Genomic DNA, 20,475 nt, shown 5'->3' with positions numbered 1-20,475 from the left:
AAATAAGAATTTATGCAGATTTCTCATCAGAAACCATGCAAACCAGAAGACAGTGGAGTAAAATCTCTTATGTGCTGAAAGAGAAAAAGACCTGTCAGCCTGGAATGCTATATTCAGTGAAATTATCCTTAAAAAAAGAAAGTGAACTAAAGATGCTTTCCAGTAGACACACACACACACACACACACACGGATGCACACACACACAGACTCAGACATATACACACAGACACACGCACATCAGAGAATTCATTGCTTGCAGACCTGTAAGAAATGTTAAAGGAAGGTCATGTGAGGAAGGATGACAGCAGGTGAACACTGGGACCTATACAAAACAACATGGAGTGCTAAAAATGGTAAACCGTATAGGTAAATATAAGATATTTTTCTTCACTATTAATTTCTTTAAAAGGTAACCAATTGCTTAAATCACTGCATTGGGGGTCTAGAACGTATCTGGAAGTAAAGTCTATGACAGCGGACAATACCAAGAATGAAAGAAGGGGCAAAGTGGAAGTACACTGTTTAGGTTTGCAATTTACGTGAGTATACCTAGTGTTATTTGAAGGCAGATTCCGTTAAGTTAAAGATGCATAACGTAAATCATCGAGCAACCACAAATGAAACAGAGGCAAACCTAATAAGACAATATGGAGATAAAATGGAATACTAAAAAAAAAAAAAAATCAGTTAATCCAACAGAGGGCAAAAAAAAAAAAAAAAAAAGAGGAAAAAGGAACAAAGAACAAATGGAACAAACAGGAAGCACATAGCATGGCTGTAAATTTAGCCCCAACCACATTGATAATTACACTAAATACAGTCTAAACATTCCCAAAAGAAAGCAGACAAGTTGGAGTAGATGCAGATTTCTTAAAGTGAGCAAGAAAAAAATGATAAATTGAACTACCCAAGTTAAAAACTTCTGCTCTTTGAAATATATCTTTAAGAAAATGAAAAAGTAGACCAGAGATGGGAAGAAAACACTCATAAACCTTATTATCAAACCTTATTATGAAGGACTCCTATCCAAAATACAAAATGAACCATTATAATTCGGCAATGAAAAGACACACAACCCTATTAAAAATTGGACGAAAATTAGGGGCGCCTGGGTGGCTCAGTCGGTTAAACGTCCGACTTCAGCTCAGGTCACGATCTCGCGGTCCGTGAGTTCGAGCCCCGCGTTGGGCTCTGGGCTGATGGCTCAGAGCCTGGAGCTTGCTTCTGATTCTGTGTCTCCCTCTCTCTCTGCCCCTCCCCCGTTCATGCTGTGTCTCTCTCTGTCTCAAAAATAAAATAAACGTTAAAAAAAAATTAAAAAAAAATAAAAAATTGGGCGAAAATTAAAACAGACTTTCCAAAAGAAAATATACACAGGGTCAATAAGCACATGAAAAAATATGTTACATATCATTATTTATTGGGCAAAAGCAAGTTGAAACTGCACTGAGATAGCCATATATGCTCTCCAGTGGCTAAAATTGGAAACATGGACGGTGCCAAGTGTTGACACAGAGGTGCAGCAGCTTTAATTTGCACACATTCCTGATGGAAATATAAAATAGAGCAACCCCTTCGGGAACCAGTTTGGCAGTTTCATACTTACCATATGACCAAGCAATTCCATGCCCTAAGTTTTTACCAAAGAGAAATGGAGACACATGCCCACACAAAGACTTGCAAACGAATGTTAATTCCTTATGAATTTTTATTCATAACAGCTCACAAATGGGTACAACACAAATGTCCATCAACATTTGAATGAATAGGCAAATTATGACAAATCTATACAGTGGAATAATATTTTGCAATAAAAAGGAATGGATTACTACTGATACACACAACAGGAATCAATCTCAGAAACATTATCTCAAATGAAAGAAGCCAGACACAAAAAGAATACATACCGTATGATTTCATTTACATAGAATTCTAGAGCAGGCAAAACTAATCTCTAATGACAGAAGGCAGATCAATGGTTGCTTTGAGGCTGGAGGTATGATGGAGATGGACTGAAAAGGGGTATGAAAGAAATTTCATGGTGCCGGAAACATTTTCTATCTTAAATGTGGTGGGAGATACATAATATATTTGTTAGCATTTATTGAACCATACATTTAAAATGAATTGAAACGGTCTGATCATGAAATGGATGGAGGTCACCCAAATAGACATTTTTTTCAAAGAAAACATACCCATGACCAACAGTCACACGAAAAGATGCTCAACATCACTCATCATCAGGGAAACGCAAATCAAAACTGAAATGAGATGTTACCTCACACCGGTCAGAATGGCTAATATCAAGAAGAAAAGAAATAACGAATGTTGGCGAGGATGTGGACAAGAGAGAATCCTCATGCACCATTGGTGGGAATGAAAATTGGTGCAGCCGCTGTGGAAAATGCTATGGAACTTCCTCAAAAAGTTAAAAACAGAAGTACCCTATTACCCAGTCATTCCACTTTTGGGTATTGACCTGAGGAAAACAGAAAGACTGATAAGAAAAGATATATGCACCCCTACATTTATCACAGTACTATTTATAATAGCCAGGATATGGAAACAATCCAATAGCCAGGATATGTCCATCCATAGATGAAAGGATAAGGAAGAGGTGGTGAATATATATAGTGGAATATTACTCAGCCATAAAAAGAATGAAATACCACCATTTACAACCACATGGATGGACCTAGAGGTTACTATACTAAGTGAAATAAGTCAGAGAAAGACAAATACCATATGATTACACTTGTATATGGAATCTAAGAAGCGAAACCAATGAACAAACAAACAAACAAACAAACAGAAACATACTCAAATCCAGAGAATAAACTCGTGGTTGCCAGAGGGGAGAGGTGTGGGGAGGATGGGCAAAGTGGATGAACGGGATTAAGAAGTAAGGACTTCCAGTTATGAAATAAATAAGTCACAGGGATGAAATGTTACAACATAGGGAGTATAGTCAATAATATTGTAATAACTTTAGATGGTAGGTGGTAACTATATAAACTTATCATGGTGAGCACTGCATAATGTATATAAATGTCGAATCGCTATACTCCATACCTGAAATTAATATAACATTGTATGTCAACTAAACTTCAATTAAAAAAATAAAATATATTGCCATAGAAAAACATCAGAAGGAATTTCTACAAAAATGAATGAGTGAATAAATAAGTTGCATTTTACTGTATGTAAATTATACCTCAGTGGAGCCGATTAAAGACATTTTAGACCAGTGATCTACTGTGTACTTAGAGTCTGCATATATTACACCATGAAATGCAGTTGTGTTGTCCCATAGTTCAGGTGAGGAAATGTCAAGTCACTTGACCCAAATCACAAAGTCAGAGGGAGATGGAGAGTGACTTTTTCCCAGTCTGCAAGAAACTCTTATCTTCCGCAAAAGGCGGATGAGCTATTTTCACAACTTAAGGGCACACATCATTCCATTGCCTTTCAAACTACCGTGGGGCTGGAGTCTGGGAGACTGGGTACAGAGTTCTCACCGGGACTTGAATATTTCCCCCAACGCATCCTTCTTCTCCTTTAGGTGTCTTTTCATTTCCCTATGCTTTTTAGTATGTCTTCTGTGATGACACAGCAGTGAGGTTATCAGTATCCTCAGGGAGGTGGATGATTCTTTTATCAGCCAGGGTCTAGTCAGGACATAGAAACCACATTAGTTATTCGAGCAGGGGACATTTAATAGCTAGGAAAGGGTCGTTGACTACCAACAGGGATAAAGACAATTCTGAGGATTGTGGAAGTGCCAGGTGCTTCTGGGACAACGACCTGTGCGTTGAGGAAGAGTAGACCATAAAAAATCTAAGGACTAGAAGAGTTCCTTCCACCCCATGGGCTGAAATTCAGACCTTTTCAGAGCACCCGGCCGACGTAGGAACATGCTGGCTGCTAACGGCGTAGGCTGTAGCTGGTCTGCAGAGGTGGCTCGGTGTTGCTTGAGGGCTTTGGGAGGACCAGAGCGGCAGGCTGCCAGCGAGGGAAGGCGCTGTGGGGTGTCGCTGGGGCTCCTGGGCTCCTGCTGTGAATAATAGTGATGCTGACAATCATAGTGACAGAGGGCAGAGACCAGAAGGGAGACATCTTGCCACCGTCATCTTGCATGGTGACTTCATGCTCTCTATTGACGAAGCTGAACATTTCGCTAGGCTGGCCCAGGAGAAATGTTTACAGGGCCCATTGTCAGTGTCATAAAGCAGGACAAATAAGGGTGCAGTTGGAGCCAAAGGATAATCAATTGACAACTGGCACAATATTGAGATAGAAGGTGGGGCAACCTCGGGTCCAGATTAATCAGCAAATATTGTATTGAGGGGCAATGACTGCTCTAGCCAGCATATCTCTCTCTTAAAATCTATCGCTCGAAATGTATTTCTTTCTGGATAACCTAGATGATTTGTGTCTCGCAATCCACTTCATTTTCAATGCCAGAAACCTCCGAGCAGGAGGCCCAAAGTCATGTGCCTGCAAGGTCCGAGCAGATGTTGTGAGCGGAGAGAGCCAGCCAGGTGGGGAAGGCGGCCGTCTGAGAGCTCTCGCCCTTCCAAAGGGGCAGCCGCTCCTCAGCTCCAACCAGCGATGCTGCAGGAACGTGGCCCGGAGCAGCCAGATCTTATTTTTCAAGAGAAGCTGGCAATGGCCACCTCCCCATCCTGGAGTGTCAGCAAATATACCGAACGGGAACAAATTCCGTGGGCATCCACACCGGCGCTTCTCTCGGGGCTTCCTGTCCTTTGGAGACGCCCTCCCTGCCTTGTTTGCTCCAGCCAATTGGCTTTCAAGCCCACTTACTTCACTTCTGAAAACATTCAACTTTGCTCCACGTTTCCACTCCCGCATTGTAGTTCAGGGTCCCAGCCTGTCCTCTCTGCCACCGCACCGTCCGAGCGCTCTCCTTGTGCCTCCCCTGCGCACGAAGGCTCTTGACGGCTCCCCTGGCTCTTGTGGAGAAAACTCCATTCACTGGTCATCTTCATCCCCCCCTGGTCTGGTGCCTCCTTACCCTTCCAGCTTTGGGTTCTGTCACTCCCTGCGCCCTGTGGATTCTCCCTACTTCCCGTTAATCCAAGTTCCCCAAACACATGTGCTTCTCCCAGCTCCCTGCTCTCGCACTTGTGGTTTCCTTTCCCTCACGCCTTTACCATGTCCGCCGGGCAGCCCCCTACTCACTCTGCAAGACCCAGTTTACATGTTAGCTCCTTGGCGAAACCTCCATTTCTCTTCTCAGCATGGACACATGATCTGTGCTGCTCGTGTGGCCTCACCGTCTGTGTCGTGGGCACACAGTAGCCCTGGATCCTGCAGCCCCGCCTGTCTTCCCAGCTGTATTTCTCAGGATCATTACTCCTATGTCTGTATCATTAGGGCACCACCTTGCGTGGTGCCTGGTGTATAGTAGGTGCTCAATGATTCACCAAATGATTGAACCAATGAGTGGACAATGAAACTAATCAAACACTCGGTGGATTGCTTCTGCACCGAATCTTTCTCGGAATATTTTTGTGATGGCTCATTGTCTCTGCTCAGATTGGCACTTTTTAAAAATGTTTACTCATTTTTTGAGAGAGGGAGAGAGAGAGAGAGAGAGAGAGGCAGGGAGGGAGACACAGAATCTGAAGCAGGCTCCAGGCTCTGAGCTGTCAGCATAGAGCCCGACGCGGGGCTCAAACCCATGGACTGTGAGATCATGACCTAAGCTGAAGTTGGACACTTAACTGACTGAGTCACCCAGGTGCCCCTTGCATTGGCACTTTGATGGCCATAACCGTGCTTTACCACATCTAAATAAGACAGCCAACTGGTCCAGGCTTTATTGCAGAAGTCTGGGATGTTAGGAATTTATCCTGAATTGCTACTTACCATTTTGTGGAAAGTCCTCCAGATGTCTTTGGATCCCTGAGATCTTAATCACCACCTTTCTCATAAAGTGTCAGTGTAGGGCTATGCTACCACTCATACATAAAAAAAAAATGTATATATATATACACACACCATTATTCTATATGCTAGTTGTTTATAAGAGCTGGTCATTTTGAAAGCATGATTCAGGGTGGTGTTTTTGATTTGTGGGTAGGGACCCAGAGCATCCTGTAGAGGGAGTTGGCTTGGCCAGCTGGCTGCTTGGGAGGTACATCAGTGGATGGGGACAGGGATGTATGGAGAAAGGGCATTGCACTGTTGGACCCAGGGTCAGAATATTTGTCATGAAGAAGGAGACCCACCAGCTTTATGCATGGGGAGCCCTGCAGGTGAGAGATGCCCCTAGGAGGGGGTTACGGAATGGTTATTTATTTAAATTAAGGCCAATTATTTTTTGTGAAGTGCAGTGAGCAGTGGGTTCTGGGAAAATGTGCCTCCACTGTAAACATGTTGGTTAGAAGTCATTAATATGACATTCACACATCCCTAATAAAGTACATAACACAGAGATCTGGCACCATTGAAATACCCAGAGGACATTAAGTATGAGTCTTAAAACCAAGAGTATTGGAAACAAGATATTTTTACTTCTCGTTTGGGAGTAATATAATTGCATTTTGTGGCTCCAGCAGATGCTGGGGCCAGCTGCTAGGAGAGTCCTGGCTTCCCCTCCCCCCCCCCTCCCCCCCAGCTTTGGTCCCTTACAGATAAAACCCTTGTGCAGAACTCTCATAAAAAACAAACTTTAAAAATTATCCCTTGGTTGAAGATTCATTTTTTTGGTGTGCAAAATATCTGAGATTATGTAGACCACAGATATTTTTATTGCTTGGATTCGGGAGTATAAAAAAACCCACATCTCGATACAGTTTGTTGTTTTTGTCTATTTAATTTGTCCCAAGAGGCACCAAAGGCCCCTTGAGACTGACCCTACTCTCTCCCAGACACTGTACCCGTGCCTTGAAGACAGATCGAGGGCGGACTGTCCCCGGGAGATCTGAGGGCAGCTTCACACGACATTGTTGAAGGGGAGGCTGGTTCCTCTGGGCTGGATGATTCTGTGGGGTCTCTGCAGCAGGAGGGAGGCTCCTTCTGGAGAGGGAATGGAAGTAACAGCCAGCTTGGGCCGAGAGAAGGAGTGAATTCAGCCTCTCAGAGAATCCTGCATCGTCTCCCCAGCAGATGCGGCTTCCCAGCATGCCAGAGGCAGGACGCGGCTCCTCACCTCTGGGGTGGGCCTGTGGGGCCGAGCCCTGCTTCAGGGGAAGTGTTTTCTGTGGCTGCCTCCGCATTCACGCCCGGGTTTCAGATCTGGCTTTAGGAGGCATATTGTTTTTTGCAGATTCCTCTGATATCCGTATCCGGGGCAGCATGTCCAGTGTGGCAGCCGCACGTGGCCGTCGAGCGCTTGAAAGATGGTCGCTCCAAACTGAGCTGGGCCCAAGTGGAAAATGCACACCAGAGCTTGAGAACTCAGTATGAAAAAGAGTGCCAAGTAGCTCGTGACTACTTTCTCGAAATTGGCGAGATCATAATCATTTGGAGCTCCTGGGTTAAAATGGACAACGTGTTGACAAAATATATGATTAAAATTAATTTCTCCCGTTTGTTTCTGCTTTTTTGAAAACGTAGCCTCTGGGAATTTTGAAGTCGCGCCCGTGGCTCGCTCGCCTTTGTGGCTCGTGTTCTGTTTCTAGCGGACAGGGCTGTTGGGGTGCTGGCGGCCTGGCCGGGGGCTGCCTCTCGGGCTGTGGTGCTCTGCGCTGAGCGGAACGTTTCTGTAGCGCCTCTGCACACAGGGCCCCCGAGCCTCCGTGGCACCTGTGCCTTTGTCCCTTCACCTCCACAACCTCCACGGCTCCGACGTGGGCTCTTTCTGTCCGCGTCCTTTAGAAGAGACTGGGCGTTTTTTCATCCCACCGCTGTCAGGTCTGCAGTTGGCTCTGGATACAGAATTGTTTGGGACCCTAAGGTGTAGTCAGAACTGAGACTCAGACCCTCCCCAGATGCTGCAAAGCCGGGAAGAGAGAACCACCAGGGGCGAACATGCGAGCAGCAGCAGGGACTGTGTGCTGGGAGGCCAGGAGTGGTGAGCCATTACTGAGAAGGTCACGGAAGCTGGAGTTCATTGGAGTGAAGCAGCAGGGAGGACTCCCTGGAGGAGGTGGGCTGTGAACAGGGCCAGGCAGGTGGCACGGGGGCTGAGGTGGGAAGGGCGAGAAGAGCCAGTCTCAGGGAAGCCGCTGCGGGTGACCGCAGCCTGCTGGCCACCGAGAGGGGCTTTGCGGTCCTCCATCAGACCCCATCAGCCCCGGGGGGCAGGCAGGCCTGGCCTTGCCTGGTGATCGGACGGTGAGTGGTCAGCGTGCCTTCCGAGGTGGAGATTCACGACCCCACGGCGGGGATGAGGCAGCGTTGCCAAGTGCGGGGCTCTGCCACCCCTGGGCCCCGCCCTCGCTGCCCCCCCTGGAAGGGGCTGGGTCAGTGCTTAGGGGAGGGGCCCGCCCACCTTCTTGGTCTGCAGGGACGGGACCTGGTGCCGGGCAGATGCAGGGGCCCGTGGGACTCAATGGCAGCCTGTTCCCCGAGCCCCTGCCACACACAGACGCCACACCTTGGCGGCAGCTTTTGTTTGAACGTCCAAAGGACAAAGTGAACATTTAAAACCTGCAAGCTGCACAGTCTTTGCTTTGGAGCCTGCAGTGAGCTCCCTCATCTTGACAGCCGGCTCATTCTTCTCAGCGATGCTGCAGCACCGAGGCTCCAAGAAGAAGGTGACACCAAGGGAGCCAGGAGGCTGGAGAAAGCCTGTGGGTGCAAGTCCACGGCAGTGGTGCTGGCACCTTCCGCATTCCAGTGCCACACCTCGCTGGATGTCTGCACCTTCTTCTTGATCTTTTCTTTTTTTCAATTTTTTTAATGTTTATTTTTGAGAGAGAGAGAGAGACAGAGAGAGAGAGAGAGAGAGAGAGAGAGAGAGAGAGAGAAAACATGAGTGGGGGAGGGGCAGAGAGCAAGAGGGAGTCACAGAACCCGAAACAACTTCCAGGCTCTGAGTGGTCGGCAGAGCCCGACACAGGGCTCGAATTCACAAACCTCGAGATCATGACCTGGGCCGAAGTCGGACCGACTGAGCCACCAGGCACCCCTTGTTCTTTTTTTTTTTTTAGCCCCTAGGCACTTAGTACATTCACAGTTTGGGGTAACCTTCACCACCATTTAGTTCTGGACAGCTTTGTCCCCGCAAAAGGAAACTGCATACCCAGTAGCAGTCACCCCTCATTCTTCTCTTCGTCCAGCCCCTGGCAGCTGCCAATCCTATGGATCTGTCTGTCCTGAACATTTAATACCAATGGAATCCTACAGTATGTGGCCTTTTCCCCTGGCTTCTTTCCCTCGGCAAGTTTTCAAGGTTCATCCGTGTATCAGACCTTTATTCCTTTTTATGACTGACCAGCCTTCTGTGGTGTGGACGTCTCACATTTTGTTTATCCATCCATATTGTGATGGACGTTGGGGTGCTCCCACCTTTTGGTGATCGTGCATAATGCTGCTTTGAACATTCACGTATACAATTTCATTTGAGCTCCTGTTTTCACTTCTCTGGGGCAAGCTCTCTTCTTGGTGAGTGCTCCGTGAATTTCCTGGGCCAGATTTGAGTTTGAGAGCCAACGAGACCATGCACGCACCGTGAGTGAGGAGCCCTGGTTCCCAGCTTGGCTCAGCCACAGATGTTGACCTTGGGGAAGTCGCTTCCCTTCTCTGTGCCTTAGTTTCCTGCTCTGTAACAATGAGGTAGACCGTATCTGTTTCCACTTGCCTAGGTTGATGGAGCTTTGGGGAAAGAGGGAAAGGCCAGATAGTTGGGCTGAAGATCTTTTTTTTTTAAACCTCTTTCCGCAGCTTTGAATGTCTCTCTTCTCGCCTGTTGGCTTTCTCTGCATTGTAAGATATTTTAAGTCAACAGTGTCTGAATATAAGGGATTCTCACTGTCAATGAAGTATAGATGGTCCCATGAATCATACAAGGGTTTTGGGTGGAAATGAACCTGATCGTGCTGGAAGGAGAGAATCCCACTGATGGATGTTCAGCCTGGCTTCCCCTGGTCCTCCGAAGGGTGGTGGGGCTGTGAAGTGCCTTCAGGTCATTGGGGAGCAGGAGGCTGGAAACCATGTTGGAGAAAACGTGACTCTCCGCATGCAGGCTTCCTTTTTTCCTGAGCACATCGTAAGAAATTCAGAACAGCAGTGGAGAGTGTAGGCTCTGGAACCATTCCACATTGGTTTGGGTTCTCGTTCCACAGAGACTAGCCATGTGACCTCGGGCAAGCCACTGAACTGCTCGGTGCCTCAGTTTTCTGACCTATAAAATGGGTATGGTTCCTGCTTCATGGTTTGTTATGAAGGTTAAGTGAGGTTCTCCCCCACAAAGTCCTAGAGAAGTACCTGGCCTCAGACATCATTCTACTAACGTTAGCCATTGTGATGATAGTAACGATGCTGCTGACGAGAAGCCTCTGTTTCCCCCCCAAACTATCCCCTGCCCTGGACGAGCTGACTGTCCTTACTCTGAATTTTGATGGTTCTTTCTTTGCTCTACACTCTTTAGCACCTACTATTCTGTGCACTTCTTTGGCATATGCACACCCATTTCCCCAAGATGTTCTTAGCTTTGGGACAGTGAGTCTGCCCCCATGGTCTTCCCATTTGGTGATGAGGTGGACCAAGACCTGGGCCAGGGAAATGGGCTATGCCACTAGGCAGCATGGGACTGGGAGTAGACAGGTAACTCAGACACGCCCAGTCCAGCTGGAAGCCAGACAGCAACACGGTGACATTCGTTGGTGGCTGAGTTCAGCTCCAGTGCCTGGCCACTTGAGCACCACAGAGGCAAGTACCTGGGTCTAGGCATTCAGTTTCCTTTGCTCAGAAAGGCTAACCTTAAGTGGGACGAATGCTCCACCAAGGGGCTCTGTGTGGGAGGTACTGTTGTCTTGGGGTGGAGGAAGCAGTGGCCTGTGCTCAAAGGTAGTTCATAAATCACTGTGACTTCCTATGGCTTGGCTTGCTTGCACAGCAGCTCAGTAGACCTGAGATGGTCTACACAGAGCCCCCGCTGGGTCTGGCTACAGACTCGACTGGACAGGTGACTCTGTAATGGTGCTGATGCTGCCCCATCATGTTGACTTATCTCTGTCATCTACCTGACCATGAGTTCTTCAAGAGTAGGCTTGAGGGGGCTCCCACATGGCTCAGTCAATTAAGCGTCCGACTGTTGATTTTGGCTCAGGTCGTGATCTCCTGGTTCATAGGATCAAGCCCCAACTTGGGTTCTGTGCTGATACTGCAGAGCCTACTTGGGATTCTCTCTCTCCCTGTCTCTCTGCCCCTCCTCAACTTGTGCTCTCTCTCTCTCTTTCAAAATAAATAAACAAATAAATAAATAAATATATATTTTTTGAAGAGCAGGGTTCAGAGTGGTCTTGTTCACTGGTGCACAACAGATGCTCAGTAAATATTTGTAGAGTAAATGTTGAAGGCAATAAGTGGTCCAAGGAGTTTATTTCTTTGAAGGACAGTAGCAGTAGGGGCAGCCCTGCCGGATTGGGGTGAGTGTTGGCCAAGGGATGTTCACGAAGGTCTTCTTTGGGTGTCTGGATCTGTGGAACACTGTGGTAAGTCTCCAGGTGGTTGGGATGCACCGTGCCCCCATCCCTTCTGGGCCAGTAGGGGGCACTTAGCTCTCAGCATGATCCTGGGTAAGGACGTGGATCCCAGGGGTATTCCAGTTGGCGCAGGCTATTTTTCTAGATGCCAAGTTTTCTGAAATTCAGGTAGTTGGGCTGATGCTCATAAGCGGTTCAATTTATCCATTCATTGACTCCGGCCACTGTCTGCTCTCCGTGTTTTATGAAACCAAGTGGACACCCATAGATAAATGGAGGGGTCAGCTCCAACTAACTCTCAACAGTCCCTGTGATGCTATCATTCCTGCGGGCATAGGGGGTGGAGAAGGATGGAGGGTGTACATCGATGAAGGTAAGTCCAGCAGTGCTGGCAGCTTCCAAGCTGGACCATTTTGGTACCTGCTACCTCATCAGGGGCCTCTAGATGGGCAGCTCACATCATGTCGATCTTATGATGATAATAATGGTAGCTGTGGTTCTGGGGCATTGCTATATGCTAGTCAGTGTATTAAGAATTGTTGCTTCATGAGGTGGTATTACCTCAGTTTCATAGAAAACTGCTTCTACAGGGTAAGCAACGTTCTCAAGATCAGACAGCTAACAAGTGTCAGAGCCAGCACCCAAAGCCAGGTCTGTGTGCTTCCGTAGCTTAACTACAGCACACCTTCCTCCTGTGGCTTGCAGCTAATTAAAGCCAGGTAAAGGTTTACTTAGGAATTGCTGCGTTTTGCTGTTTTTAAGCTATCGCTTCACCTAGTAATAAATCCATACAGACACACAACACACTCAGAAGTTGTGCACACAGACACACGTCCTCACTTCTACATGCACGTTTATTTCCATCATGCCCCCCCCTTTCTTCCTTCCCTCCCATCTCCCCACCCGTCCATCCATCTGCCTAATAAACGTTTGTCAGGACACTGTTAGGTCCTGGGGATACATCAGTGATGACATATTCCTTGCCCTTGAGGAGCTCATGATCCAGTGGGGGATGCTATTCAAGTAAACAAGTAATTAGGATGCCAAGCAATAAATCATATGCAATGGAGGATGGTGTGGTGCCATGGGAGAGCACGGGATGGGCAACTGACCCTGCCATGAATAGTTAGGAGGGCCAAAGGGAGTGGTGTTTGCTCTGGTGAGGCCTCATAGGTGTTTTCTAAGGAGAGGAAATGGAGCATGGAACAGAGCAGGCTCAGAGATGAGAGAGAAGCACGTGCTGGTTGGTCAGTGTCTTTAGCTGCCCTCAATGACAAGAACATGGGCAATGAGGCAGCTCTCTTTTGTCCATGGGTTTCCACTTCCCAGGTGCTTGGTGAAAGGTCCAGGGTTCCAGAGCGAGGTGGTGTGGACTCTGGTTCACCAGTCACTGGCCACCTGGTGGTAGTGGCTGATGTCCATGATCTATGAGACCCTGATCTCCACCTGAGTCTGTGGCCTTCAAACCGCATGCCGTGGGTGACGTTTTCTACTTTAACCTGCTCTGCTAACAGTTTTGTTGAGTCTTTTCTTTTTCTTCAAGGGTGGGTTCAGCATCTCTGGTCACAGGTGTCAGCCCCGTTATATCCAGGCCCAGAGGAGGCTAACTACAGAGGAAGGGTACGAGCCTCTGCCTGGCTGGGCTGTTGCATCATCACGAGCCCTCTGGGAACCCTGGCTGCAGAGAAATTCGAGATGAAGACTCCCTCTCTGCATGTTTTCATTGTCGAGGGCCGCAGCTCCGTGCTGTCTCATCATCAAGATCAAGGGAAATGTGTACTAGTCCAGCCTTAATTTAACTTCCAATCCCTGCCAATTTCATGTTAGCAGATCTGTTTGGAGCTGGAAGTAATGGGCCATATCATGCCCCAGAGCCAGAGCAATGACTTATGTTGATGTCACCCACTGGCTTTTTATGGAAATTATTAATAAATCAGTAATTCTATCTGCAGTGATGTTGTTGTGTTTATAAATATTTAATTTACCTTTAGGTGCCCACATTTTCTCCATCTTTGCCTTAAACTCTGCTGACATAGCTCTTCTCTCTGAAGCGCCGCTCAATAGATTAAGTTATCAGTAGAGGGAAAGGTTAACCTCTCTCTCTCTTTCTCTGGCATATGGCTTTATCTTTTCTTTTTAATCTTTGTGTGATTTGGCTCAGGGCTGGGGGTGGGGGTGGGAATCAAGCTGAGAGAACCTGACGTCTCTCGTGACAATGATGAAAGATTAGTACGGCTTCGGAAGGAGGCAGACGAAACTTTCCAATGATGACCTTGTATGAGTGCAGACCTGTTGTTGGGCATGTGTTTGTCCCTCCTTCAAATTAATGACATTCAGTATCTGAAATGGTGTCTGATGTTTCGCTCCCACAGAGAAATATCTTTGTCCTTGTCACCGACTCATCTTTTGAAACCCAGTGCTTTGATTATTATTGTATGGCAGGTTGAATGGAAAGGGCTTAACGAAATCAAAATAGAAGCACCATCCGAGTCAAGTGTTTTCCAGCAGAGATGGGGGGGGGGGGGCAGCCTCGCCAGGGAGGCAGCAGCTGGGAAGCAACAAGAACTTTCTTACCTCTCAGGAGCCCATGTGAGCTAATTGTTGTTATTATTTTTTTATTCTTCTGTTGCAGGAAATTGCAGCTTATTTAATAACATTTGAGAAACACGAAGAATGGCTAACCACATCCCCTAAGACAAGGTAATGTCCCAGATCTTGCAGTTTTTCGACTATGTACAGTGAGTGGATTGATTTTCATTGATTACCTGGTTTGGCCAGTCAGTTCACGGGCAAGTTGAACATACCCCGTTGCCTTTGGTAGCTCGTGACACTGAGGTCTCGTTAATTGACCTAAGATCGTGGCAGTGGACGCAACCGGCTAAAAGCACGGCTGCCGTCAGACAGAGTTGGAACTTTTAACCTGATGGCTGAACGCCGTGTCCCCCCAGCCAGCGGCTTTGAAGGCCTCGGCAGGCGGGAACATCAGGGGAAGTTTATTTTGGGAAAGTGCCCACCTGCCACCAGTGTTCTCTAGAAACTCGCTCTCTAAAAGGGAAACTACCTTAACTGTCCACTCTCATCTCAACGTGTCTTACAAACTGAGAGTCGAGCTATTCTTGGCGGTGGTAAGAAGATCTCCCAGATCAGAAGCAATGACTAGGTTTGCAGTGTGTTGCGTAGTAAATGTGCTTGAACCTACCGACTGCCACAGACGCCGAACTTCCTCGCCACTTGGGGACGGGGAATTGGTGGAGACTCAGCTGCTCTGTGTTCTGCAGCACAGGTGATAACTGCTTTGTGGAGAACAGTGAAGTTGGGGCGCCGGGTCTGTTTAAAAGGCAGGCTCTTCTTTCCTGCTCTCTCAGTTTTTCTTTTTGGTACGTTACAGTGTAGAGCTTTGGGAATATGTGGCCACCAGCTGCCACCCCTGGTCCATCAGCGGTGACGGGGCCAGGCGTTTGTCAGAGTGATGAGCGTTAACCAGAGTGTGGCTCACACGGTGGCTGGGCTCTGGGTTCAGCTGAAGAGGCAGAAGACTCAGTCTGTTTCACTTTGGGCAGAAGCACCAGATTCTGCAGGAAAGTTAACAGACCAGGGAAAGGGGCAGAGGTGTGTCCTCTGTCCCCTCGGCCGGTTCCTTGATATTCTTGTTTCTGAGTCATGGAGGAAAGAGAGTCTTATCCTCTAGAACGTTTACTCATTCTAGAAGGTACTTTAAGCTATTACTTTATTAGGATTAGGTTTTACCGCTTAGCATCATTTAGATGAGGACAAAAATGCCCATTTCGGAGGAGGTTAGAGGATGCAGAGGGGAGAGGTTAGTTCTGAGATTCGTGTCTCCACAGGTGGGGTTAGAAGTTGGCTCTGATTTTTTTTTCCTCACCTTTCAGCCTGAATCCCCCTGCAGGATGTCCTCAACTGCTCAGCTTTCTGGGGCTGTGATTTCCTTTGCTATAAAATTAAATGGTTTGCATCAGTCAGCTTTTGCTGGGATCATGCTATCTGAGAAATAATCTCCAAACTTAGTGACTTGGAACAACAGACTTTTTTTTTTTTCCTACTTATGGGTCTGTGGGTTGGCTGTGGCCTTGGTTGGGTTTAGGACGGCTCCATGTGTTCTTCTGTTCCAGGCCCCGGGCTGAGGAAGCATCCGCAGTCTGGGACGTATGGTCATGGGGTGTGGCAGAGCCTTGAAAGCCTAAGGCAATCCATGCGGGCAGACTGACGATCTCTGTTGGGTGTGGTATCATACATCACGGATCCCTGAGCCGAGGCCATTCCCATGGCCAAGCCCAATAAGAACAGGGTCAGGGAGGACATCCTTGCATGGAGCGTGGGTGGGGGCAGAGAGGAGACTGAACGGGGCACAGTCTACTGTTTGGTGAGCATAGCCGTGTCCCCAGCTGTGGAAAGCTGGGAACGCTCATCTATCCTTTCTTCTGGGGGCATCTTTTGGGCAGACATTCCCAAACTTGAGAGGGCACCGGAATCAGCCGGAGAGCTTGCTAAAATCCATGCGCTAGGACCCAATCCCCAGTTTCTGACTCCATAGCCCTGGTGTGGGGCCTGGGGACCTGTTACTTGTAACAGGCTGCCAGGTGATGGGATGCAGCCAGATTGGGGCCCCACTTTGAGAAGCACTGCCCTAGTTTCTTTGGCGCGGGGAAGGAAGCCTGTCCGATTTCTGTCTCTGCACCGTTTCCTGACCCCAAACAGTGCCCTCATCTCAAGCAGCCTGCAGCTTCCCTGCGTGCCCTTCATTCCTCAGCGAAACCCTGCTTGAACGTAAGTGGAAGGAAAGAAAGAGCTTCTCTTTAGCCAGAGAGTGAGATCCTCTGGAACGCGTCCCGGGCCAGACGTCTGATTTCAGATCCACAGACACGTGCTGTGCTTCAGAACACCCTGTGACGGCAGATCAGTAGAACATTTCAAGCAGGGAGTTTGCCTCGTGCTTCAGCCTTCGGAGTTTGGGTTTCAGTTGAGAAGTGACTGTCACTCACGGCCGTGCCTGACTCACTTGACTTTCTGGAGTATAAATAGAGCCAGGAGACTTCCCATCCCCAGGCACACGGGGCGTGCATGCAGCAGGGAGGGAATGTGGGTTTCAGTTATTGACAAATTCGGCTTTGAGTCCTGGCCCTATCACTCAGTCACTTGGTGACTTTTAGAAAGTCATTTTGGCCCCTCATTAAAAGCTCCACTTTCCTTCTTCACGTGCGAAATGGAGTCGATGGTGGTCCTGTCATCACTGGGCCATCACGAGGATCTCATGGGCTCATGTTTGTGATCCCACCTGCCGTGAGCCTCAGTGTCGATGCACAGGGACATCACTGTCCCTCTTGTCTGCGAGGGGTGCTCCCCGGGCCTGCTGGAGGCCACAACTTCAGGAGACATCTGGCAGCATTTCTCCGGGCTTTGGAAAGATGAATTTATTTCCTAAAGGCAGAGGGTGCAGACAGAACGTTTCCTATTAGTATTATAATCTCCACTCCGTGTTTACACTTGAAAGCTTCTCGTCCCAGGAGGAGGAAGAGTTGCTGTGGTTGTTGGAGGACTTTCCTAAATTAGTTGTTGAGTTGAGTTTGGATCCCCCCCCTCCCATCTCCAGTATTGAAATTAATTGGTGCAGTTAACTGCTGAGTTCATACAAACCGGCCTCCTGGTACTAAGGAATTAATGACACCAATACTCCGCTGAATGAGAAGGCAATGCAACTTCTGTTTGCCACCGCGGCCGCCACTGCTAATTCCATTTTAGAAAATTAATAAAAATGAATTGCACCACTGACATTTATAGAGTTTCCTAATAAAATGATACATTGTTTGTGTGGAGGAATCCCTATTAAATTAATTGTTGTAATCAGTTCACATATAGATGTTGGTATAGGAGCTGCACGGGGACCCGCTCCCTGTCTCCGTGGCTCGCCGACGGCTGGGGGTTATAAATATAGCCCTTGCTTCGATCCTGCCCTAATTACAGAGAAGGTCCCAGGAGCCCCGCTCACCTGTTTCGTAATGAGATGTGCTACAAGGAGGCTCCCAGGGTTGGGGGCCTCGGGGGTGGCAGCGGCACGACGACAGGGTTGAGCGTTGAATGTTTAAACAGCCCATATTGTATTATCAGCAACTGGGACCTTCTGGAAATGGCAGTTTGAAAAATCACCCTTCAGGACGTCTTTATTTGGCACTTGCTGTGTGCTCAGCACTATAATAATACCATTTGGAGGCCCCGGGGAACGCCGCACTCCCCACCCCACCAGGTGAATTCGGAGTCTTGGAGTTAAGAGCCTCCTCCCTCGGTCTAGAATGTTCTTCCAGCTCCTCCTTCTGGCCTTGATTTGGTGTCACTTTCTCTGTGAGGTCTCCCCTGAACACACTATTTAAAATCACACCCCTCCCATTCAGCCAGACCTCCTTTCCTTTCTTCTTGTTTTATGTCTCTCTAGAGCACTTACCACCATCTGACACACGATGTGTCTCACCTAGTTATTTGTTTAATTCATTTATCCATGAACTGACCTCCTCTCGCCCAAAATGAAAATACCGCGATGTGCCGGTGTGTTCATGGGGTAGCCCTAGGGCCTGGAACAGCGCCAGACACACGGCAGGAGCTCAGCGAACATTTGTGGCGTGAACGAGAGAGGCAGAAGACGCATCTGAGCGTGTGAAGGAAGAGATCTGGGTGTTCTCTGTTCTATTTTTGTCTTCTGTGTCTCCCCAGGACCAGCTAATTGACCTAGTGCTGTGCTTTTAAGTCCTTTCGCAGCTCCGCCAGGCAGCGAGATGCAGAGAGGGTACGTGGGCTGTCCAAGGTGGCACAGCAAATGTTAGACCTGGAACTTGAGCCCAGGGTTATCGCACTGCAAAGCTCGTGATCTTGGCTTCTCTGCAGTACCGCCGTGTGGGTGTGGGGTTTGAAGAAGGCCCAGTAAATAGCTGTGCTACATCCTCCCACCTCCCATCTCCAAGAATCCTGAGCCACCTGGGAGAACCAGGCACCAGGCAAAGCCTTCTTTTGTTGGCGAGTGTGGTAAGGTGGTTCAGCCAGGTGTGTTTCTGTATTGCCCTCCTGAGTCGGATTTTGACTCCCCCCCCCCCCCCCCCGCATAGTGCAGAGTGCAGAGTCGAGCAGGGCACAGGGAGGCAGGCTGCAAAATTTAGCAATCCCAAGAATTTATTGCTTTTCCCCCGGGAGGCACGCACCTTCCCTGGAAGCCGGAGACATGCAGATCTCAAGATGGAATTGGAAGAATTCCCTCCCAGGAATCCTGTGTACACCAGTTAGAAGGAGGCTGGAAGATGCTATTAATTACCTAATTAATTAATTAGATTTATATAGATAGCACCTAACACTGAAGCACTAAAGGTCTAGTAATAGAATTTTCCTATAATGAGCACTAAATGCCTCTTGGTCAATAAGCAGTAAAACAGCCAAGTACGGAGGGCGTCTGGAAGGAAAGGGGAAGAAAAGCGAGACCTGAGTTTCGAGAGCATCCAAGTGACCCCAAGTGAGTCACCCCCACCCTCCCTCTCTGTTCTCTCTGGACCCTGCCTGTCCGGTGCTTCTTGTGTTCCTGGTGAAGGCTGGGCAGGAGGGGGACACCAGGTCCTTGGGGCTCTGTTCTTTCTCACCGCGTCCTCCCTCCCAGGACTCTTGTTCCCCGGATGGAATTAGCCAGTGACTCTGCCAGGATCCCAGACTGTAATCCGCGTCCTCATTCGCCCACGTTCAGCCCTCACCTCACCCCCGGTGTCACGCTTGGATTAGGGAGCCGCCCTCACTGCTCTTCCCTCTCTGGCTGGACCCCTTTCTCCGCACCAGCTGCCCTACGGTCACCTTTGTTGCATCACTGTGCCCCTCAAACGCCTCAGAGACTTCCTCTGAGGTGAGTCCCTCTCCAGTGTCCCGTTTAAGGTCGTTCTTGTACCTCAGCCCTTCTTCCTCAGTATTTCCCTTTGACTCTCACCTCGAAGAACCTACTACTGTTAGGGGGCTGTTTCCTGCTCTCCAAACACATCTTCCGTGTCCCCCTACTTTTGCCTTCAGTTCTCGAACCCTCCGTATCCCGCCCAGTCTGCCTGTCCTTCGTGTGTTACCTCTTTCCAGGAGCCCTCCCCAAACACACCAGCCTGTGGTGAGCCCTCTTTGCCATCAGCCTCCGCGGCCCACATTCACTGTATCATTGACTGTTGGACCGTTTAACTGTCCCCCGTATGTAAGTCTCGCCTCCCCATGACAGATGCAGCAACGTGGCTGACGCTTGAGGACACCTGCTCGCTGGAAAGCACCAGTCACGGGAGGACAATACGGTGGGGTCCACGCTGCGGGGTCCCCCGGGGAGTCAGACTCAGACACAGAGAGAAGCCCCCACCAGGGGCTGGGGGCCGGGGGGGTGGGGACTTCGTGTTTCAGGGGGACAGAGTTTCAGTTTGGGAGGATGAACAAGTTCTGGAGACGACGGTGGTGATGGCTGCACAACACGGCGAGCGTACTTAATGCTGCTGCACCGCACCCTTAAAAGTGGTAAAAACGGTAAACTTTATGTTACTTGTATTTGACAACGATCAAACAAAAGATTCTCACGGCTACTTCTATAGGTCTTTCTGTGCCCAGTTGGGCAGAGCGGGGGTCAGGGATTGGCTGTGTGTGTGTGTGTGTGTGTGTGTGTGTGTAGGGAGTTCCACTGGAGGATGGAGTCTGAGAGGGCGGCCCTTCTACCTGCATCATTTCAAGGACTGTTCTTTGCAGCTGCAAAGAAAAAAATAAACCGGGTCAGCAGTCATTCCGATGTGGTGACCTTTGCATTCTGCTGAATTGGGGACCTGCTATCAAATTAACATAATGATGTGTCATGT

General features: G+C 48.4%; 1 protein-coding gene across 1 annotated transcript in view; it reads left to right on the top strand.

Annotated features, from left to right (window-relative positions):
• The window catches only part of LOC125913618 (calmodulin-binding transcription activator 1-like), a 424,752-nt gene that overhangs the window by 273,721 nt on the left and 130,556 nt on the right, over window positions 1-20,475 (top strand). The window contains exon 4 of the mRNA XM_049618851.1: window positions 14,253-14,320. Within this exon, the coding sequence (XP_049474808.1) occupies window positions 14,253-14,320 (68 nt within the window). The remainder of the gene's footprint in view (window positions 1-14,252; window positions 14,321-20,475) is intronic.

Source organism: Panthera uncia (assembly GCF_023721935.1).
Source record: "Panthera uncia isolate 11264 chromosome C1 unlocalized genomic scaffold, Puncia_PCG_1.0 HiC_scaffold_4, whole genome shotgun sequence".
Taxonomy (NCBI): domain Eukaryota; kingdom Metazoa; phylum Chordata; class Mammalia; order Carnivora; family Felidae; genus Panthera; species Panthera uncia.
The sequence above is the reverse complement of the archived record's forward strand: the minus strand, read 5'-3'. Positions and strand labels throughout refer to the sequence as shown.